Source organism: Bos mutus, chromosome 5 (genome assembly GCF_027580195.1).
Source record: "Bos mutus isolate GX-2022 chromosome 5, NWIPB_WYAK_1.1, whole genome shotgun sequence".
In the NCBI taxonomy this organism is placed as follows: Eukaryota; Metazoa; Chordata; class Mammalia; order Artiodactyla; family Bovidae; genus Bos; species Bos mutus.
In genome coordinates, this window is record NC_091621.1 from 10,090,450 (window position 1) to 10,111,074 (window position 20,625).

Here is a 20,625-nt window from a genome sequence, read left to right on the forward strand (position 1 = left end):
GATGGACCTTTGTTGGCAAAGTAATGTCTCTGCTTTTCAATATGCTATGTAGGTTGGTCATAACTTGTCTTCCAAGGAGTAAGCATCTTTTAATTTCATGGCTGCAGTCACCATCTGCAGTGATTTTGGAGCCCAGAAAAATAAAGTCTGACACTGTTTCCACTGTTTCCCCATCTATTTCCCATGAAGTGATGGGACCAGATGCCATGATGTTCGTTTTCTGAATGTTGAGTTTTAAGCCAACTTTTTCACTCTCCTCTTTCACCTTCATCAAGAGGCTTTTTAGTTCCTCTTCACTTTCTGCCATTCAATAAGCCTTGTAGACTAATGATCAAGAACTCAAGCTCTGAAGACAATACTCAACTTCAAGTCCCAGAATCCTTATTCTTTGTTGGTCTCACTTAGACACTTTGAGTCTCACTTTGTCCATTTGTAAAATGGTGATGCAAGACCACCATGAAGGGTTACCGTGAAGATCAAATGCATGTGAGATACATAACATGCTGACTAAAATATAAGCTCAATAAATGCTTACAATTGCTACTATAATTACCAAGTGTCTGAGACTTCAAGTCCTAACATTTCATGCCTTCGGGCTTAGGCTGTGGTAATGAAGAACTATAAGGCAGCATAGTAACAAAGCTATCCCAAGCCTCTGCACCTAGACAGTGACTGCTAAATGGCAAACATGCCTTCTGAGTAACTTTCTTTTTAACCTTGAACCTATTTTTCAAATGAAAGCATATGCAGAAGTTCAACATGTATAAGAGATAAAGACAGAGCTGCTTAGGTTGAAGGAGGAAGTTACACTGTCCTGCCAGCTTAGTTATCATGAAAGATAATGATCCTGATCTTGCTCTTCACTCCCTCACTAAGCTTATTAACACAGTGGATACCAGGCTTTCCTTCACTGAACTGTACTGGAAGAAAACTGCGCAAATACTCCTAGGGTTTGTCTACAATTTTCAATGATTCCCAGGACTCATTTATTTTAGCAATTCTAATTTTTTTCCTTTGCTGTCTTGTCCTCAGAATCATTCTTGGCCATATCAATATTCATGGTTATTCTTCAAGTTTGAAGGCCTTATTATCTTTCATGAATATTTATTTCCATCATCGTTACAAACAGTTACACCAGAAGCACCATAGCCCATCTCAAGGACCATCTTCCCCAACCACAGGTATTTACTAACCATTCATCTCCTACCTTTTACTACCACCACCTAATCTAGCTTCCCAGTAACTTTATTCAACAAGTCTGAAGTATTCAGTCCTGACAACATTTTACCCCCTTCTTTTTCCCTACTGCCTCAACATCATCCTTACTACCCTTTACTGAGCAAACACTTATTAACCCTGTAGTTACCATCACTGGTTTCTTTTACTCTCTTGCTTCTGTCAGAAGCTGAAGCAACAATACAAAATCCAAGACTTCATAAACTCATCGTCTAAAGACATAATATACTTAACCTTGCTCTTTTATTTTTTAACATTCAAGAATATCCCTTCATAGCCCTCTTATATTAACTCCTCATTCTTTTACCCACTACTCATCTATGATCCATATTCTACCTGAAAAAAAGCAAAGTTCATTTAACATGAATGATCTCATTTCCCTTTACTTTACCTCAGTATATGAGTGATTCATAACTATCCTCCTGAAATTTCCTTTTAGTTCCTTCTATGGGACTTGATTCACATAATGATGTCTTCTCTGCTGGGTTCCTTTCTAGCTTCCAAACTGCCATCCTACTGAAATTACTGAATATCACTAATAACTTCTCCCTAGCCAAATGCAATGGTCCTTCTCAGCCTGTCTTTCCTTTTTATTAGGTGGTCTCCAGTGTTAGGGAGTCCTTTCTTCCCTTATTTGGCTCCCATAACACACTGCCAATTTTTCTCCTGCCATACAACACGTATGGCATTTCTGCTCCAGCTTCTTTCCCTGGCCCTTCTTTCCCCTTTTTAAGTTCTGTCATCACTACTCCGCTCTTTTGACTCATGCTCCTGAAATTCATTTTTTAATGAATTTTAACATAGAGGCATAATTAATGCCTCTATGTTACTAGGGCTTCCCTTGTGGCTCAGCTGGGAATCCACCTGCAATGCGGGAGACTTGGGTTCGATCTCTGGGTTGGGAAGATCCCCTGGAGAAAGGAACAGCTTCCCACTCCAGTATTCTGGACTGGAGAATTCCATGGACTGTATAGTCCATGGGGTCACAAAGAGACACGACTGAGTGACTTTCACTACCACTATGTAATTCACCTCCATAGACATCACCAACTCTGCACTTTTGTCTGGCTTACTGTTCTATAGCATATTTCTTTTGGATGATTCCAGTGTCATTTCCATATTATTAAGTCATTAAAAACTGGAAGTTACTTTTTTCTTCTGTAACGTATTCCTATTTCCATCAATGCTACTGTAATTTTTACACCTAGCCATGAAAATGCCTTAAAGTAACCTCTGAATTATCTCTCTTCATGAATGCCAATAAAGCCCAAGTTCTGCAATATTTAAATCAGTATAAAGGGAGCTGCAGGGTCAGAGATAGTGGCGTAACTGAGGGCTATGTGCTGACATACAAGACCTAGTAAAAAGTTAAACACCCAGAACAGCACTACCTGGAACACACATAAAAACAACCTGTGAACACTGAATCAACGAAAAGGGCACAATGAATTCTAGTAAATTAACAAGAAACACTTCTTTCAGGCAGAGACTTCTCTTGTAGCTTCCACTTGGAGTAATGTAGTCTTGAGCATAGAATAAACACATACAGACTCACGGCAAATGTAGGAAAAATTCTTATTAATACTTCAAAAAGAGATATATACATAGCACATGCAAGTAAATTTTAAAGAATTAATCCATAAGAACTCAACTCTCAAAGTTTATAAAAATTTTTCACTGAAAGTATGTTGCACAGATAGAATGCAAATATAAAGGGTTTTTTTAAAACTATTTTTTTAGGAAGTCTCTAATGTAAGTTTTCATAAAAATTTACCTGGATTCTTCTAAAGGATGCTGGACAGTAAGAAGTCGAGGGTGTCGTAGTCGAGTTAACTGCTGGACTCCTCGTTTTAGAGAATCGATGATTTGATCTTTTTCAAATTTTTGATATTTGTCAATCAGCTTTTTATCAAAGACAAAAACAGCCACTTCCTAGTAAAAGAAATGTGTAATTTTAATCAAGAATATATAAAAGTAATAAAATTTGAGCTATGTGTTATCTACAAATGCATAATGCTATGCAAATTTTAGCACCATTGTAATACTTTTTTGATATCAAAAAGTTGGTTTCTTCACGATTACTAAATTTAAAGATTTTTAAAGGTATAAGATTCAGGCTTCCCAGTTGGTGCAGTGGTAAAGAGTACACCTGCCAATGCAAGAGACACAAGAGACACGGGTTTAATACCTGGGTTGCGAAGATCCTCTGGAGAAGGAAATGACAACCCACTCCAGTATTCTTGCCTGGGAAGTCCCATGGATAGAGGAGGTTGGCGGGCAACAGTCCACGGGGTCTCAAAAGAGTCAGACACAACTTAGTGACTGAACAACAACAAAATGTGATATATGCCTCCAGGAAACTATTTGAGTGAGAGCTTTAAATAGCACTCACATACATACTGCCTTTATAAGTTAGCCTGGCATACACAGACACACACAATATTAGCTCTTTCGATCAGTTTGAGACACAGAACAAACAGGAGCTAAGAACATTATGTAATATTATTTTGAACTAAAAACAAATGACCTACAAGTTCAAGCTTCTACCTCACTATTCATGCATACAATCTTACTTTAGTAAGTGTTCTAACACATTTTAAAATGCATCTAATTTAAATGTGTTTATTTTTTCAAGATATTTTAAGTCTTTAAAAAAAGATGTGACTTCTGAGCTCCTACGGATTCACCTCTCTGAAGGAAGAACACTACAGTTCACAAAGAAAAAGAAACAACACACTATCTGAGGCATCCATTCATTGTCTTAGGTCAAAGATGAAAGATTTCAGATCAGAATAGATTATCAACTATCTTAAAATATTTTCTTTGGTCCAAATAGTTAATTAAAATTAACCAATGTCAACAAAAGTAGTGACTAGTTAACTAAAGTTTAAGCCTCATATTGATTTTCTAAAAGAAAACTTAGCCTGTACCTCAAAACTTTTCAACAGAAGAGATTATCACCTAATCTCTAGTTTGTGTCTTGCTTCTACTACTTCACTATACTACCCACTCTGGTAACACATATCACCTGTATAAAATTCCTATCCTGTCTATGCTTATATAACCATTATAATCCTAAATATGCTACTCTGTAAAAAGACTAAGTCAGTTTCAAAGCTATAAGAGAAATATAGCAGAATAAACTCTAAGCCCAGCAATTATCTACTAGACATTACAAGAGTTATTTTATAGCATCTCTAGAAAGAGACTGTAGAAAGACTAATGGTTAGGACGTAAGAGCTGCTTTAAATAAACACTCAAAAAGGAAACTAAATAGTACTTATGACTAAATAGTAGCTTCAAGTGCTAATGAACTATAATTGAAGATCTATCCATTTCCACATGTTTACCTGTTGTATTTGGTTAAGTTTATCTAGATAATAACTTTAAAAAATCTCAATGGCTCATTTTATATACAAAACTAGCCTAAGAACTTTATTTTACTACAAAATATACACTTGCCATGAAGATTCTTAGGAAATCTTAATTTCACTTGGCTAAATTATTCACTATGAGCTACTTCTTCAATGAATGTCTTTCAAAAATAATAAAGAGCAGCAGAAATTGGTTTTTGGAAGCATAAAGACAGAATAATAATACAGATGTCCAATCAGGTTCAACAAAAGCACAAGTAACCAGGCACAAGAAACTTTGTATTTACCAAGTCTTCTTATCTTGCTATATTCCAGACTTCATAAATATGTTCTTTTTCCATCAGTTTTCTAAGTGCTGTTCTAACAACTCTTCTCAGAGGGTTTCAAACATTTAAGTTAAAAATTTTAAAGTTGTATGTAACCTGAAAATTTTAATTAATCATCTACTAATGTGACAAAAGAGTCCGAAATGCAGTACTTGGATGCAATCTCAAAAATGACAGAATGATCTCTGTTCATTTCCAGTGCAAACCATTCAACAACACAGTAATCCAAGTCTATGCCCCAACCAGTAACACTGAAGAAGCTGAAGTTGAACGGTTCTATGAAGACCTACAAGACCTTTTAGAACTAACACCCAAAAAAGATGTCCTTTTCATTATACGTGACTGGAATGCAAAAGTAGGAAGTCAAGAAACACTTGGAGTAACAGGCAAATTTGGCCTTGGAATACGGAATGAAGCAGGGCAAAGACTAATAGAGTTTTGCCAAGAAAATGCATTGGTCATAACAAACACCCTCTTCCGACAACACAAGAGAAGACTCTACACATGGACATCACCAGATGGTCAACACCGAAATCAGATTGATTATATTCTTTGCAGCCAAAGATGGAGAAGCTCTATACAGCCAGCAAAAACAAGACCAGGAGCTGACTATGGCTCAGACCATGAATTCCTTATTGCCAAATTCAGACTTAAATTGAAGAAAGTAGGGAAAACCACTAGACCATTCAGGTATGACCTAAATCAAATCCCTTATGATTATACAGTGGAAGTGAGAAATAGATTTAAGGGCCTAGATCTGATAGATAGAGTGCCTGATGAACTATGGAATGAGGTTCGTGACATCGTACAGGAGACAGGGATCAAGACCATCCCCATGGAAAAGAAATGCAAAAAAGCAAAATGGCTGTTTGGGGAGGCCTTACAAATAGCTGTGAAAAGAAGAGAAGCGAAAAGCAAAGGAGAAAAGGAAAGATATAAACATCTGAATGCAGAGTTCCAAAGAATAGCAAGAAGAGATCAGAAAGCCTTCTTCAGCAATCAATGCAAAGAAATAGAGGAAAACAACAGAATGGGAAAGACGAGGGATCTCTTCAAGAAAATCAGAGATACCAAGGGAACATTTCATGCAAAGATGGGCTTGATAAAGGACAGAAATGGTATGGATCTAACAGAAACAGAAGATATTAAGAAGAGATGGCAAGAATACACAGAGGAACTGTACAAAAAAGATCTTCACGACCCAGATAATCACGATGGTGTGATCACTGACCTAGAGCCAGACATCCTGGAATGTGAAGTCAAGTGGGCCTTAGAAAGCATCACTATAAACAAAGCTAGTGGAGGCGAGAGAATTCCAGTGGAGCTATTCCAAATCGTGAAAGATGATGCTGTGAAAGTGCTGCACTCAATATGCCAGCAAATTTGGAAAACTCAGCAGTGGCCGGCCACAGGACTGGAAAAGGTGTTTTCATTCCAATCCCAAAGAAAGGCAATGCCAAAGAATGCTCAAACTACTGCACAATTGCACTCATCTCATACGCTACTAAAGTAATGCTCAAAATTCTCCAAGCCAGGCTTCAGCAATATGTGAACCGTGAACTTCCTGATGTTCAAGCTGGTTTTAGAAAAGGCAGAAGAACCAGAGATCAAATTGCCAACATCTGCTGGATCATGGAAAAAGCAAGAAAGTTCCAGAAAAACATCTATTTCTGCTTTATTGACTATGCCAAAGCCTTTGACTGTGTGGATCACAATAAACTGTGGAAAATTCTGAAAGAGATGGGAATAGCAGACCACCTGACCTGCCTCTTAAGAAATCTGTATGCAGGTCAGGAAGCAAGTTAGAACTGGACATGGAACAACAGACTGGTTCCAAATAGGAAAAGGAGTACGTCAAGGCTGTATATTGTCACCCTGTTTATTTAACTTATATGCAGAGTACATCATGAGAAACGCTGGACTGGAAGAAGCCCAAGCTGGAATCAAGATTGCCGGGAGAAATATCAATAACCTCAGATATGTAGATGACACCACCCTTATGGCAGACAGTGAAGAGGAACTCAAAAGCCTCCTGATGAAAGTGAAAGAGGAGAGTGAAAAAGTTGACTTAAAGCTCAACATTCAGAAAACGAAGATCATGGCATCTGGTCTCACCACTTCATGGGAAATAGATGGGGAAACAGTGGAAACAGTGTCAGACTTTATTTTTCTGGGCTCCAAAATCACTACAGATGGTGACTGCAGCCATGAAATTAAAAGACGCTTACTCCTTGGAAGACAAGTTACGACCAACCTAGATAGCATGTGGAAAAGCAGAGACATTACTTTGCCAACAATGGTTCGTCTAGTCAAGGCTATGGTTTTTCCTGTGGTCATATATGGATGTGAGAGTTGGACTGTGAAGAAGGCTGAGCTCCGAAGAATTGATGCTTTGGAACTGTGGTGTTGGAGAAGACTCTTAAGAGTCCCTTGGACTGCAAGGAGATCCAACCAGTCCATTCTGAAGGAGATCAGCCCTGGGATTTCTTTGGAAGGAATGATGCTAAAGCTGAAACTATAGTACTTTGGCCACCTCATGGGAAGAGTTGACTCATTGGAAAAGACTCTGATGCTGGGAGGGATTGGGGGCAAGAGGAGAAGGGGACGCCAGAGGATGAGATGGCTGGATGGCATCACTGACTCGATGGACGTGAGTCTGAGTGAACTTCAGGAGTTGGTGATGGGACAGGGAGGCCTGGCGTGCTGCGATTCATGGGGTTACAAAGAGTCGGACACGACTGAGTGACTGATCTGAATGTGAACTTGAAATAACCAATCCTAGGAAAAAATACATAGATATCCCTCAAAGGGCTATGTATACAAACCCTGAAAATACTATTATAAGGATTCTTTTTACTTGGAAATACTGCTGTATTTTTTATGGGTTTTTTTTTTAATACAAGTGAAATTATGATACTTTTTGAAAATCATGTAAAAAACAGTAAAATGTGAAATGGAGGAAAGAGCAAGATGTAAACTTTAAATGCAATAGTTTGAATATCATAGGCAATGGCACCCCACTCCAGTACTCTTGCCTGGAAAATCCCATGGACGGAGGAGCCTGGTAGCTGCCGTCCACGGGGTCACACAGAGTTGGACACGACTGAAGTAACTTAGCAGCAGCAGTATTTATTTCACTGCCATGTAACAAGAGAAAACACTTTCCTATTTTTAACTATTAAAACCAGATATAAGAATCTCCTAGCCCAAAGTATCTTACCTAATGTTTACCTCGAAGTCAAATTTAAGATAATATATTGTGCTATAAGGGCTGCCCTGGGGGCTCAGATGGTAAAGAATCTGTCTGCAATGTGGGAGATCCAGGTTCAATCCCTGAGTCAGGAAGATCCCCCACAGAAGGCAATGGCTACCCACTCCAGTATTCTTGCCTGGAGAATCCCATGGACAGAAAAGCCTTGCAGACTACAGTCCATGGAGTCACAAAAGTTGGACACGGCTGAATGACTAACACTTTCACTTCACTTTCATTCTGCTATAAACGCAACTACAATCAAGTACACTATATGCTAAGTAAAAAACCTGAGAGGGTAGGCAAGATTCCTTCAGCCTCAATGTCACTTAAGAGGGAAGTAAAGGAGAAAGAAGAGTATCCTTTTCCATTATTTTTCTCCCAGTTTCTCTAAAATCAGCACAGAACTTTCTGTGATGATAGAAAGTTCTATACCTGCATTGTCTGATATGGTAATACTAGCCACATGTGGCTATGCAGCATTTGAAATGTGATCAGTCCAACAACAGAAAAACTAAATTTAATCTTAATTTTAATTAACTGAAAAAGCCATACGTACTGTATGGCTACCAGTACTGTATTAAGTACAGCTCTAGATTATCTGTTTTCTCTGATTCTCTTTTAATAAATATGAGGCTACTGAAAAAAGAATTAACATTTTTCAATTAAGGGAGAAATTCAAATGAGGCTTCAGTGCCAAGCTGGTTAGACACTCAGCTCTTCCTTAAGCAACCAGTCAGCATTCCAGACAGGATACTCAGAGTTCTAACCTCTGAGGTTTGAAAGAGGCAAAGAAAGAAAATTCAAAATCATATCCACAGAGAGCAATGATATAGTCTCAAACTACTTTTTCCCTCAAAGCAATAATTTTGTCAGAAAAAAAAAGGAGTACAGTATAGTTTCATAAGAAAACTCAGTTCTGAAAGTCAACTGCTGAGAAATGCTATATTAACGTGCAATATCTAAGCAATCATCTATTATTTGTGCCTGGTTCTCACATTCTATGGCAACAACAGAAGCACCAATAGTAACAGAGGGTTTCAGCATATGAACTAATGATATAAACAGAAATACCCTGAACACTTTTGATTAAGGACAAAGACACTATTATGTTATTGCATTCTTAATAAACAATGCAAAATTTAGTAAATGTGGGAGTCTTTCACTTTTCCTTTATATAACTGATTATAAAAGCAATTTGTACTGGCATTGGAGGTTGGTCATTTACATAACTTCATGATTTCATTCATAGCTTTCTAAGTAGTCAATACTCAAGGAACCATTATTTTTTGGATGAGCTGCTGGTGAAAATGAAAACAATGTTCAAAAATGACCAATCAATATCTAAGGTACAGATCAACTTTGGACTTAAGGACTTCCAATCAAATGGGAATAAAAACAAGATTTAAGGTCAGGTACAAACCACATATCAGCAATCTATCACAGGACCAAGACTCCTCCTTCATAAAAGGATAACCAAAGCCAATTCAGTCTTTAATATACTTATTTGGGAATAATCTGATTTTGGAAAAGTCATAATGTATACCCACAATTATACAATTTTGATACTCATTGGAAAATATGTGTAATAAACCCCACATGTCTTAAAGTCTATATGTTTCACATACAGGGAAATGAAGTACTTTTGGAAACTAATTTTTCTTTTTAAAGAATGTATTTCCACACCGGTTTTAAACCTGGAGATTTTCCAATTCTTCAGCAATTCCAAAAGAAAGTGATTAGTGAATTTTAACAATCCTCCATGTTTCTCAGAACTATCTGTTGGTTTCTTAAATTAATAAAAATACAACTCAAACTACTCTTCACCAAAAGAACAGTCTCCAAATAACTTTTAAATCAATATACCCCAAAACATACTACTGATTATATCCCACAAATGTATCGCCCTTTGATGGTAAAAACTATCAGGTTAATAAACATGAAAAAATATTACAGAAGTCTATTTTCTGGAAGACTGTAGAAGAAAAGAGGGAAGTAAGAGTGCTTAAAAAAAGAGTGCACCTAACATTAGACAAGTTTAACTGAGTAGTATGTCATAACTTATTGATAAAGATAAAAGGAACATGTGAATTTTTATTCTAAAACATTTTGCTAAATATCTAATACACTCATTTGCTCAACGGATATGTTTGTTATTAAGTAAACAAAATTAAATCACAAGATGAGTTGATACATCAAATAATGTGTTTGTAACTAGGACATTCAAGGGCATGTTTAAAAGCACTTGTTTTTCTATGACTTCCTTAGATGAATGAAACGACAACTGAAGAACCGATTACTTTCAGCATTTCTTAAAATAAAAATGCGTACATGCACAGTATGGTCATTATTAGCATGTGTGTTTTTTTTCCAGCTGAACTCTAAATTAAAACTTACCTGCTTTGTTGACTTTTTTGTGCCATTAAAAATCTTCCAAGCTAGCCCATTGCCACCACTGGCAATGTGTCGACCAACGTCAAATTCTCTAGTGACAGGATTTCCCATCACAGCACTAGTGACGTCAGCTGTTACTTTTGTAACAGTACTCTTCAACTTATTTAGCATGGACTCCATGGCTGCAGTTCTGGGTAGTTATAGTTACCTAGAAACATAGAAGTATAGGAGAGCAGTGATCATTGCTTCTTACTTTTTAAGCACTTATTCATTACTTATTTTGAAAGTTTAATATACCCCAAACAACAAGCAAAACAATCCTATAGAGACAAAGGTATATGTTAGTTTTGCCTTCAGAGAACCCAATATACTTGAGTCTAGGAGCCAAACTGTGCTTCAACCTTAACTGTCACAGACTAATAAGGGAAAAGACACAGTCACACTTGACACTAACGTCAATATGCACCATATAATAATGGTGCATATTATAAGACCCTTTAAGACTTGAAGTGGTACAGAGGGTCTGAATCTTTCCTCTCAGTAAAAATAACTATACATAACCTGAAAGGCTCTACTGTTATACCAAACTATACCAGCTGGAAATCTGAATCTACAAAAGGAATGGAGGACTCTAAAAGTAAAAATTATTCAGGTATATAAAAAACTAATCTTACATTATCTCTAAAAGATAGCTAATCATTTAAAGAAAAAATGGCAAAAGTGTATTGCGCTTATATGTAAAAGTAAAAATATGACAAGACAAACCAAGGATAAGAGAGGGGAAGTGAAAGTATATTTTTGAAATATTCTTATATGTGAGGTAGTATAATATCATTTGAAGTTAGACTGTGGCACATTAAAGACATATTACAGACCCTAGAGCAATACCTAAAATAATAAAGAGACAAACCTAAACAGCCAACAGTGGAAATAAAATGGAACCCTTAAGTAAACTGAGTTAATTTTTTAAAAAATAGGAAAAGGAAAAAAAACAAAGAACAAATGTGAAAAACAGAAAGTAAGTAACAAGATAGACGTGAACCGTGAACTTCCAGATGTTCAAGCTGGTTTTAGAAAAGGCAGAGGAATCAGAGATCAAATTGCCAACATCTGCTGGATCATGGAAAAAGCAAGAAAGTTCCAGAAAAACATCTATTTCTGCTTTATTGACTATGCCAAAGCCTTTGACTGTGTGGACCACGATAAACTGTGGAAAATTCTGAAAGAGATGGGAATACCAGACCACCTGACCTGCCTCTTGAGAAACCTGTATGCAGGCCAGGAAGCAACAGTTAGAACTGGACATGGAACAACAGACTGGTTCCAAATAGGAAAAGGAGTACATCAAGGCTGTATATTGTTACCCTTCTTATTTAACTTATATGCAGAGTACATCATGAGAAACACTGGGCTGGATGAAGCCCAAGCTGGAATCAAGATTGCCAGGAGAAATATCAATAACCTCAGATATGCAGATGACACCACCCTTATGGCAGAAAGTGAAGAGGAACTCAAAAGCCTCTTGACGAAAGTGAAAGAGGAGAGTGGAAAAGTTGGCTTAAAGCTCAACATTCAGAAAACGAAGATCATGGCATCTGGTCCCATTACTTCATGGCAGATAGATGGGAAAACAGTGTCAGACTTTATTTTTGGGGGCTCCAAAATCACTGTAGATGGTGACTGCAGCCATGAAATTAAAAGACACTTACTCCTTGGAAGGAAAGTTACGAGCAACCTAGACAGCATATTCAAAAGCAGAGACATTATTTTGGCAACAAAGGTCTGTCTAGTCAAGGCTATGGTTTTCCCAGTCATCATGTATGGATGTGGGAGTTGGATTGTGAAGAAAGCTGAGCACCGAAGAATTGATGCTTTTGAACTGTGGTGTTGTCTTGAGAGTCCCTTGCACTGCAAGGAGATCCAACCAGTCCATTCTAAAGGAGATAAGTCCTGGGTATTCTTTGGAAGGACTGATGCTAAAGCTGAAACTCCAGTACTTTGGCCACCTGATGCGAAGAGTTGACTCATTGGAAAAGATTCTGATGCTGGGAGGGATTGGGGGCAGGAGGAGAAGGGGATTACAATGGATGAGATGGCTGGATGGCATCACCGACTCGATGGACGTGAGTTTGGGTAAACTCCGGGAGTTGGTGATGGACAGGGAGGCCTGGTGTGCTGCAGTTCATGGGCTCACAAAGAATCGGACACGACTGAGCTACTGAACTGAACTGAACAAGATAGAGTTATATCCAACCATATAAATAACTACATTAGATGTAAATGATTTAAGGCCCTGTTAAATGACTGAGACTATCAAACTATATTAAAAAAGCAAGACTCAATTATACACTGTTTACAAGAAACCCACTTTATAGGATGATTTAAAAGTTTAAAAATGGGGACTTCCCTGGTGGTTCACTGGTTAAGACTTGGGCTTACACTGGTCAGGGAACTGGATCCCACATGCTGCAACTAAGTTTAAAAATGTGAAAATATATCAAGCTGGAGTGGCTATATTAATAACAGACAGAACAGGCTTCAAGACAAAGAGGGACACTTTACAGTGACAAAGTTGTCAATTCTCAAGAAGATATAACAATCCTAAATGTGTACATACTGAACTAACAGAGCTTCAAAATAAATGCAGCAAAAACTAATAGAACTGAAGGAAGAAACAGACAAATCTTCAAGTGTATATGGAGACTTCATAGATCCGTTCTTAATGGCTGATGGACAGAAAGACCAAAAAGACAGAAAATCAGTAAGGACGTAGAAGTCCTGAACACTGGAGATGTGGGTTCAGTCCCTGGGTTGGGAAGATCCCTTGGAGAAAGAAAATGGCAACCCATTACAGTATTCTTGCCTGGGAAATCCCATGGACACAGGAGCCTGGTGGGCTATAGTCCATGGGGTCACAAAAGAGCAGGACACGACTTAGCGACTTAACAGAAACAAATCAAGTAACCTAAAACACTCCACTCAACAAAAGCAGAATTAATTTTGTTTTCATATGTACATGGTATATTCACTAAGATAGACTATATGCTGGACCATAAAACAAGTCTCAAAATGAGTGAAACTACTGGAATAATATAAAATATGCTCAACAAGGACAATGAAATTAAGCTAGAAGTCAGTGATAGATAAATATCTAGAAAAATGCAAATACCTGGAAATTAAACAACACTTCTAAATATTGAAGGGTTAAAAAAGAAATCACAGAAAAAAATTTAAAGTATCTGGAAATGAACAAAATTGAGAAATCTGTGGTATGTAGGCAAAGCATGCCTTGTAGGAAATTCATAGCTTTAAATGTTTATATTAGGGGAAAAAATTTCAAAATCAATGGCATAAGCTTCCAACTTAGGAAGTTAGAAAAAAGAAGAAAATTAAACTCAAAATAAATTTTAAAAGTAGAAAGAAGAAAATAAAGAATACACTTAAATGGAATAGACTGAATTTAATTTAACAAGAGAAATGAAAAAGAAAAACAATGAAGCCACATACTTTTTTTAAGATAAATCTCTAACTACATTAAACTTTTAAAAACACAAATGACCAGTATTGTAAATAGAGGAAATCCTGCAGATGCTAATCCCTTACAAATTCTATAAATTCTGAATCAATCAGGTATTATATTATGGACAATCTTATGCCAGCCAATTAATTCAACAACTTGGATAAAATGAAAAAATTCTTTGGAAGGTACAACTACCATAACTGAAGAGAAAGTCAAAATAACCCTATAGTTCCTGTAAGATGTTACAGAAAAAACCCGAATGACCTTTCTGGCCAACCCAGTAAAAGAAATGCATTTCATAACTACAACTCTTACCACAAACAGAACTCCAGGCTTAGATGGGTTGACTGCTGAGTATGGGGTGACTGCAGCCAAGAAATTAAAAGACATTCGATCCTTGGAAGAAAAGTTATGACAAACCTAGACAGCATATTAAAAAGCAGAGACATCACTATGTCGACAAAGCTCCATATAGTCAAAATTATGGTTTTCCAGTAGTCGTTTGTGGATGTGAGAGGTGGACCATAAAGAAGGCTGAGCACTAAAGAATTGATGCTTTCCAACTGTGGTGCTGGAGAAGACTCTTAAGAGTCCCTTGGACTGCAAGGAGATCAAACCAGTTAATCCTAAAGGAAATCAACCCTTAATATTCATTGGAAGGATTGAAGCTAAAGCTGAAAGCTCCAGTACTTCAGCCACCATTTGCGAAGAGCAGACTCTCTGGAAAAGACCCTGATGCTGGGAAAGACTGAGGGCAGGAGAAGCGGGCAACAAAGGATGAGATAGTTGGACGGCATCATCGACTCAATGGACATGAGTTTGAACAAACTCGGTGAGATAGTGAAGGCACAGAAGCCTGGCGAGCTGTAGTCCATGGGGTTGTAAACATTTGGACCCAACTGAGCTACTGAACAATAACTAGGTTAAGGCAGAAAAAATTTTTTTGACAAAAGTCAATACTCATTCAGTATAAAAACTCTCAGCAAACTAAGAACAGAAAGGAGCTTCCTCAACCTGATAAATGGTATCTCTGAATATCTACAGGAAGGAAGAGAAGAAGTAAAATTCTTTATTCTCAATAACATGATCATATACACAGAAAGTCAGAAGTAATCCACAAAAACAGCTACTGGAATTAATACGTAAGTTAGCATGAAGGCAGAATATGAAAATACTTTTTTAAAAAGACTACTTTTATATTTTAGAAACAGACAACTGAACATGGAAATTTCAAAATTACCATTTTGAAGGGAGGAATGGCCAAGATGGTGGAATAGAAGGAACCTAAGCTCATTTCCTCTCTTGAGCACATCAAAATCAAAACAATCCACTGAAAAGGACTGAAATCTATCAGAAAAGATCCTCTACAACTAAGGACATAAAGACAGACCCACAAGACAGGTAAGAGGAGTGGACTCACGATATAATCAAATCTCATACTCCCCCAGAATACAAGATATTTCCCCACAAACTAGAGAAAAATTTTATTACAGAGGTTCTCTCACAGGAGTGAGTTCTGAGCCCCACATCAGGCTCCCCAGCCCAGAGCTCTAGCACACTGGGAGGAGGAACTCCCAGAACATTTGGCCTTGAGGGCCAGCTGGGCTTAGCCATGGGAGTTCCACAGACTTCACTCTTAAAGGATGCACACAAAAATCTCACAAGCACTGGAACCAAGGGTAAAAGCAGTGATTTCATGGGAGCCTAGGCCTATGAGAAAGTATCTTGTAGTAATTTATAATGGAAAATGACCTGGAAAAGAAAATACATATACGTATGTATGTATGCATAACAGAATCACTTTGGTGTATGCTTGAAACTGAACGTTGTAAATCAAACCTACTTCAATTAAAAAAATTAAGGAACTAAAAAAAAAAGTAAAAAATTTAAAAGGCAAATACTGATGCAAATAAATACAGCAAATGGAAAAAATAGCATCTCAAGGACACAAAATACTTATGGATAAATTTAACAAGATACAAGGACTTAAAAAAGATACAAAGACACAAAGACTTGCATAATGAAAATAAAATTTTCTGTGAAAAATTGAAGACTTAAATGGAAAAAGTTGTACAGACAATATTGTTCTTTGTACAATATTGTTAAGATATTGTCAATTTTCCCCATCAATCTATAGACACAATGTAATCCAATCAGAATCCCAGAGGCTTTTGTAAAAAGAAACTGACAAGCTGCGAAAATGTTACTCTGAGAACAGGTCCATAGGCTTCACTAGATTGTTTAACGGTCTATCGCACAGAAAGAGGTCCAAAGGCCTATCACTCATGGCGTGTGGTTGTTGTTTAGATGCTAAGTCCTGTTCCACTCTTTTGCAACTCCATGGACCCCGTCAGGCTTCTCTGTCTGTGGGATTTCCCAGACAAGAATACTGGAGTGGGTTGCCAGTTCCTTCTCCAGGGGATCTTTTCAGTTCAGTGATTGAAACCCCGTCTCCCCCACTGGCAGGCAGACTCTACCAGTGAGCCACCAGGGAAGCCATGTGTGTTCTTTCCTAAAATTGATTTGCCTAAGAACAAGTGTGTGTCTTGCAAATTTTCCTAACCAACTCTTTTTCACAATTTTCTCCCACTTGACCAAATCCCAGTCTTATTATAGGGCATTTCTCTGGGTATACAAAACCTTAGCAGGCATGCCAAAAGGGAAAATGCAGTTCTAGAATACATTAATCCTGAAAGTCTCTTAAGAGTAAAGCAAAAAGAAGTTTGGTAAGAAATTCTGAAGGGGCTTGTGCTTTAGTTCTTAACGGCAAAATCCTATGCCTTATCTGTCACAGAACTACAATTAAGAAACAAGATAGTTATTACAGGAGTGTACAGAACAAGCTTATTTCAATTAATAAGCAAAAACTCCAAGGTTCTGATAAAAATAAAACATAATCTAGAAATTAGAAACTTTGTAACTATCTAAACCCTTGACAAAAAAAAAATCTGATGCTATCAACTTAAAGCACAAAAAGCACAATGTCTTACAAAATTAGAGAATACACAAGCAAAAATATCTAGAAGGCCACTGGACAAAGGTAGCATTAGTTTGTGTCCTATTTTCTCAGTCAATTAAATTATATTTATTTAGATATAACTTACTTTCTTCTGTTAAAGATTTGAACTGTCTGTAAATAGAAATAAAAATTCACTTTCCTTTTTCTATTTAATACTGCATTTCTGAAAGCAGTTGGAAAATGTTGCTACTGGAATTATGAAAACATTTATTGCCATGCCAAGTTGTTTTCTATGAACATCTGCTACTGATTTTGATGGGAAGGTGCAAGAGACATTAAAATCCGATTTAAAACCTACATATCCTTTCCTCTAACTCTGCCTAAGCTATGTATTACATGCCATGCACTTGTCATATGTTGGGAATACAGATGTAAATGGAAACATTTCTGCTATTTAGGGACTCAGTTGAGTAGCACACTCTGACCTGCAAAGACTTATACCAGTTAACTAGAGTATGAATGTAACATGCTTTGGGAACATGAAGATGGGCTCAAAAATGAAGTGTTTGTAAATCAGTAAAAAAATTTAAAAGAAAAAAAGAAAAGAAGTGTTTTTCAAGTAGGAGAAAAGTGAAGGAGTTTCCAGAAAGGACCAAGACATGTGCCAAGACATGAAGGGGAGGAAGACTATATATGATGTGATTTGAAAACTGTAAATAGTCTGAGTATCAAATCACAGGATATTTTCAGAGTTGATATTCAAATTTGAGTTGCCTATCCATTAGCCAAACAGAGTCAACACTGGTGTACCCAAGGTAGAAACAGACATGAAAATTCATCTGGTGAACTATTTAATATTTATTGAGCACCCACTATGTACCTGACACCACATAAGAAACTGGGGAAAAAAGAAGAAAAAATAAGCCATGAAAGAGCTTACCATCAAAGTAGCAAGAGGTAGAGAAGTAAACCAACCACAGAATTTTTGAAATACTTTTTTTTTGTAGGGGGTGCTTACAGATTACTAAAGTTTTTAAAAAGATAGTGTTTTTAAAAAATGGTTAAAAACATTCTTTGGCCTATACAGAAACCATGTTTAGTTTTACTTGGGAAACAAAGATTGTATCAGCTGAACACAATCATTCTTTTTATAACTACAAACAGTATATATTTATTATAAGTTGAGCTAGAAGCAATTATTTCAAGAGACATCCCTGATTTAAGAAACAAAAAAACTAAGAAGACTTAGCAATGTAAAGTGAAGCACACATCACTCAATAAATTACTGGGTAGAGAAGAGGTGAAAAACACCAGGCTAGGCACAGTAGGAGAAACAAGAAGTAAAACACTGTTTTCATCATTAAGTTTGTATACAGTAAGATTTTAAAAGCAGAATGTGAGGTTATAAGGCAACATATGCTAAAGTATCAAATAACTAATTTGAACAATAAGTAAAATTTGAGGAAAAATTACATCCAACTCTTTAGAAGGCACTTTCAGCCCATGAACTAAGTACAGTTTTTACTACAGAAAGTCAACCAGATGCTTAGAAATTATTATAATTAAAAAAGAAAAAGAAACAGCACTGGGCTGGCAGTGTCTCACTGTTCAGCAACTCTGTTGTTCAGTCGCTAAGTTGTGTCTGACTCTTTGTGACCCCACGAACTGCAGCACGCCAGGCTTCCCTGTCCTTAACTATCTCCCAGAGTTTGCTCAAACTCATGCCCATTGAGTCAATGCCATCCAACCATCTCATCCTCTGTTGTCCCCTTCTCCTCTTGCCCTCAATCTTTTCCAGGATCAGGGTCTTTTCCAGTGAGTCGGCTCTTCACATTAGGTGGCCAAAGTACTGGAGCTTCAGCTTCAGCATCAGTCCTTCCAATGAATATTTAGTTTATTTAGTTGATTTCCTTTAGGATTGGCTGATTTGATCTCCTTGCTGTTCAAGGGACTCTCAAGAGTCTTCTCCAGCACCACAGTTCAAAAGCATCAATTCTTCAGCGCTCAGCCTTCTTTATGGTCCAATGCTCACATCCATAGATGAATACTGGAAAAACCACAGCTTTGACCATAAGGACCTCTGTCAGCGAAGTGACTTCTCTACTTTTAATTCAGCAACTCTAGCCAGAAGAAAAAGAATAACTGACTGGGAAATTAGACAATATGATAACTAAGCTTATTTCCTTAGGACTGTGATTATTCCTTGCTGCTGCTGCTAAGTCACTTCAGTCATGTCTGACTCTGTGCTATCCCACAGATGGCAGCCCACCAGGCTCCCCCATCCCTGGGATTCTCCAGGCAAGAATACTGGAGTGGGTTGCCATTTCCTTCTCCAATGCATGAAAGTGAAAAGTGAAAACGAAGTCGCTCAGTCATGTCCAACTCCTAGTGACCCCATGGACTGCAGCCCACCAGGCTCCTCCGTCCATGGGATTTTCCAGGCAAGAGTACTGGAGTGGGGTGCAAGACCTGAAATCTGAAATACAGTGCAGTAAAACTGAAATGCGTGAAAACCGAAACTCATACAGCACAGAAGTGTTGTCGAAAAAAATGGTTTTCAAACTTCAAAGCAATGATCTTTAAATTCTGGTGAACGTCTAAACTGTGGTGTTGGAGAAGACTCTTGAGAGTCCCCTGGACTGTAAAGAGATCAAACCAGTCAATCCTAAAGGAAATCAGGCCTGAATATTCATTGGAAGGACTGATGCTGAAGCTGAAGCTCCAATATTCTGGCCATCTGATGGGAAGAGCCGACTCATTGGAAAAGACTCTGATGCTGGGAAGACTGAAGGCAAAAGGAAAAGAGGGCGGCAGAGGATTAGATGGTTAGACAGCATCACCTACTCAACCGACATGAATTTCAGCAAACTCCAGGAGATAGTGAAGGACAAGGAAGCCTGGGGTGCTACAGTCCACGGGGTTGCAAAAAGTTGGATACAATTTGTTAAAACATACAAATGCCAAGCTACCATCTCAAGCCTCTGGAGTCAGAATCCATAAATGTGCAGTCAAGACATTCATATTTTGAGCAGCTTCCCAGGTGATTACGACGCGCAGTATGAGAATTACATGATTAAGTATAGTCTTCACTGGCAGCAAAACCTGGGTTCAAATGCCAGGTTTCATAAAAGCACTATAACCACCAACTAGCCTCCCTAACACTATTTTCAGTCTTTAAAAAAGGGAAACTGTCACCCATGCCTCAAGTAACTGTTGTGAGGATTAAAGACAATGATGCACGCAAAATACTGAGAACAATTCCTGGCACATTTCATAAGAAGTCAATAAATTCATACATTTAACAAACATTTATTAAGCACTTACACAGTATCAAGACATGAGGGAAATCTCATTAATTTAACAAGTATTAATCAGTATGGCAATTCTGCAATGGCGTCATGAGAACATATAATCAGGGGAATGTATCCTAATTAGGAAAGTCTTCCCTGATGCAAGCTGAATGAAGAGCAGGCGTTAACTGGATGAAAAGCAAAGGAAGAGCATTTTCAGGCAAAGGAAGCATCATAATCAAATGCCATACACCTGAAGCAGAACAGAAAGAACAA

At 37.5% G+C, this 20,625-nt stretch overlaps 1 protein-coding gene across 1 annotated transcript in view; it reads right to left on the reverse strand.

Annotated features, from left to right (window-relative positions):
* SCYL2 (SCY1 like pseudokinase 2) overlaps nt 1-20,625 on the reverse strand; it is a 55,712-nt gene that overhangs the window by 32,512 nt on the left and 2,575 nt on the right. The window contains 2 exon segments of the mRNA XM_070370290.1: nt 3,011-3,168; nt 10,584-10,788. Coding sequence (XP_070226391.1) covers nt 3,011-3,168; nt 10,584-10,760 — 335 coding nt within the window. The 5' untranslated portion in view covers nt 10,761-10,788.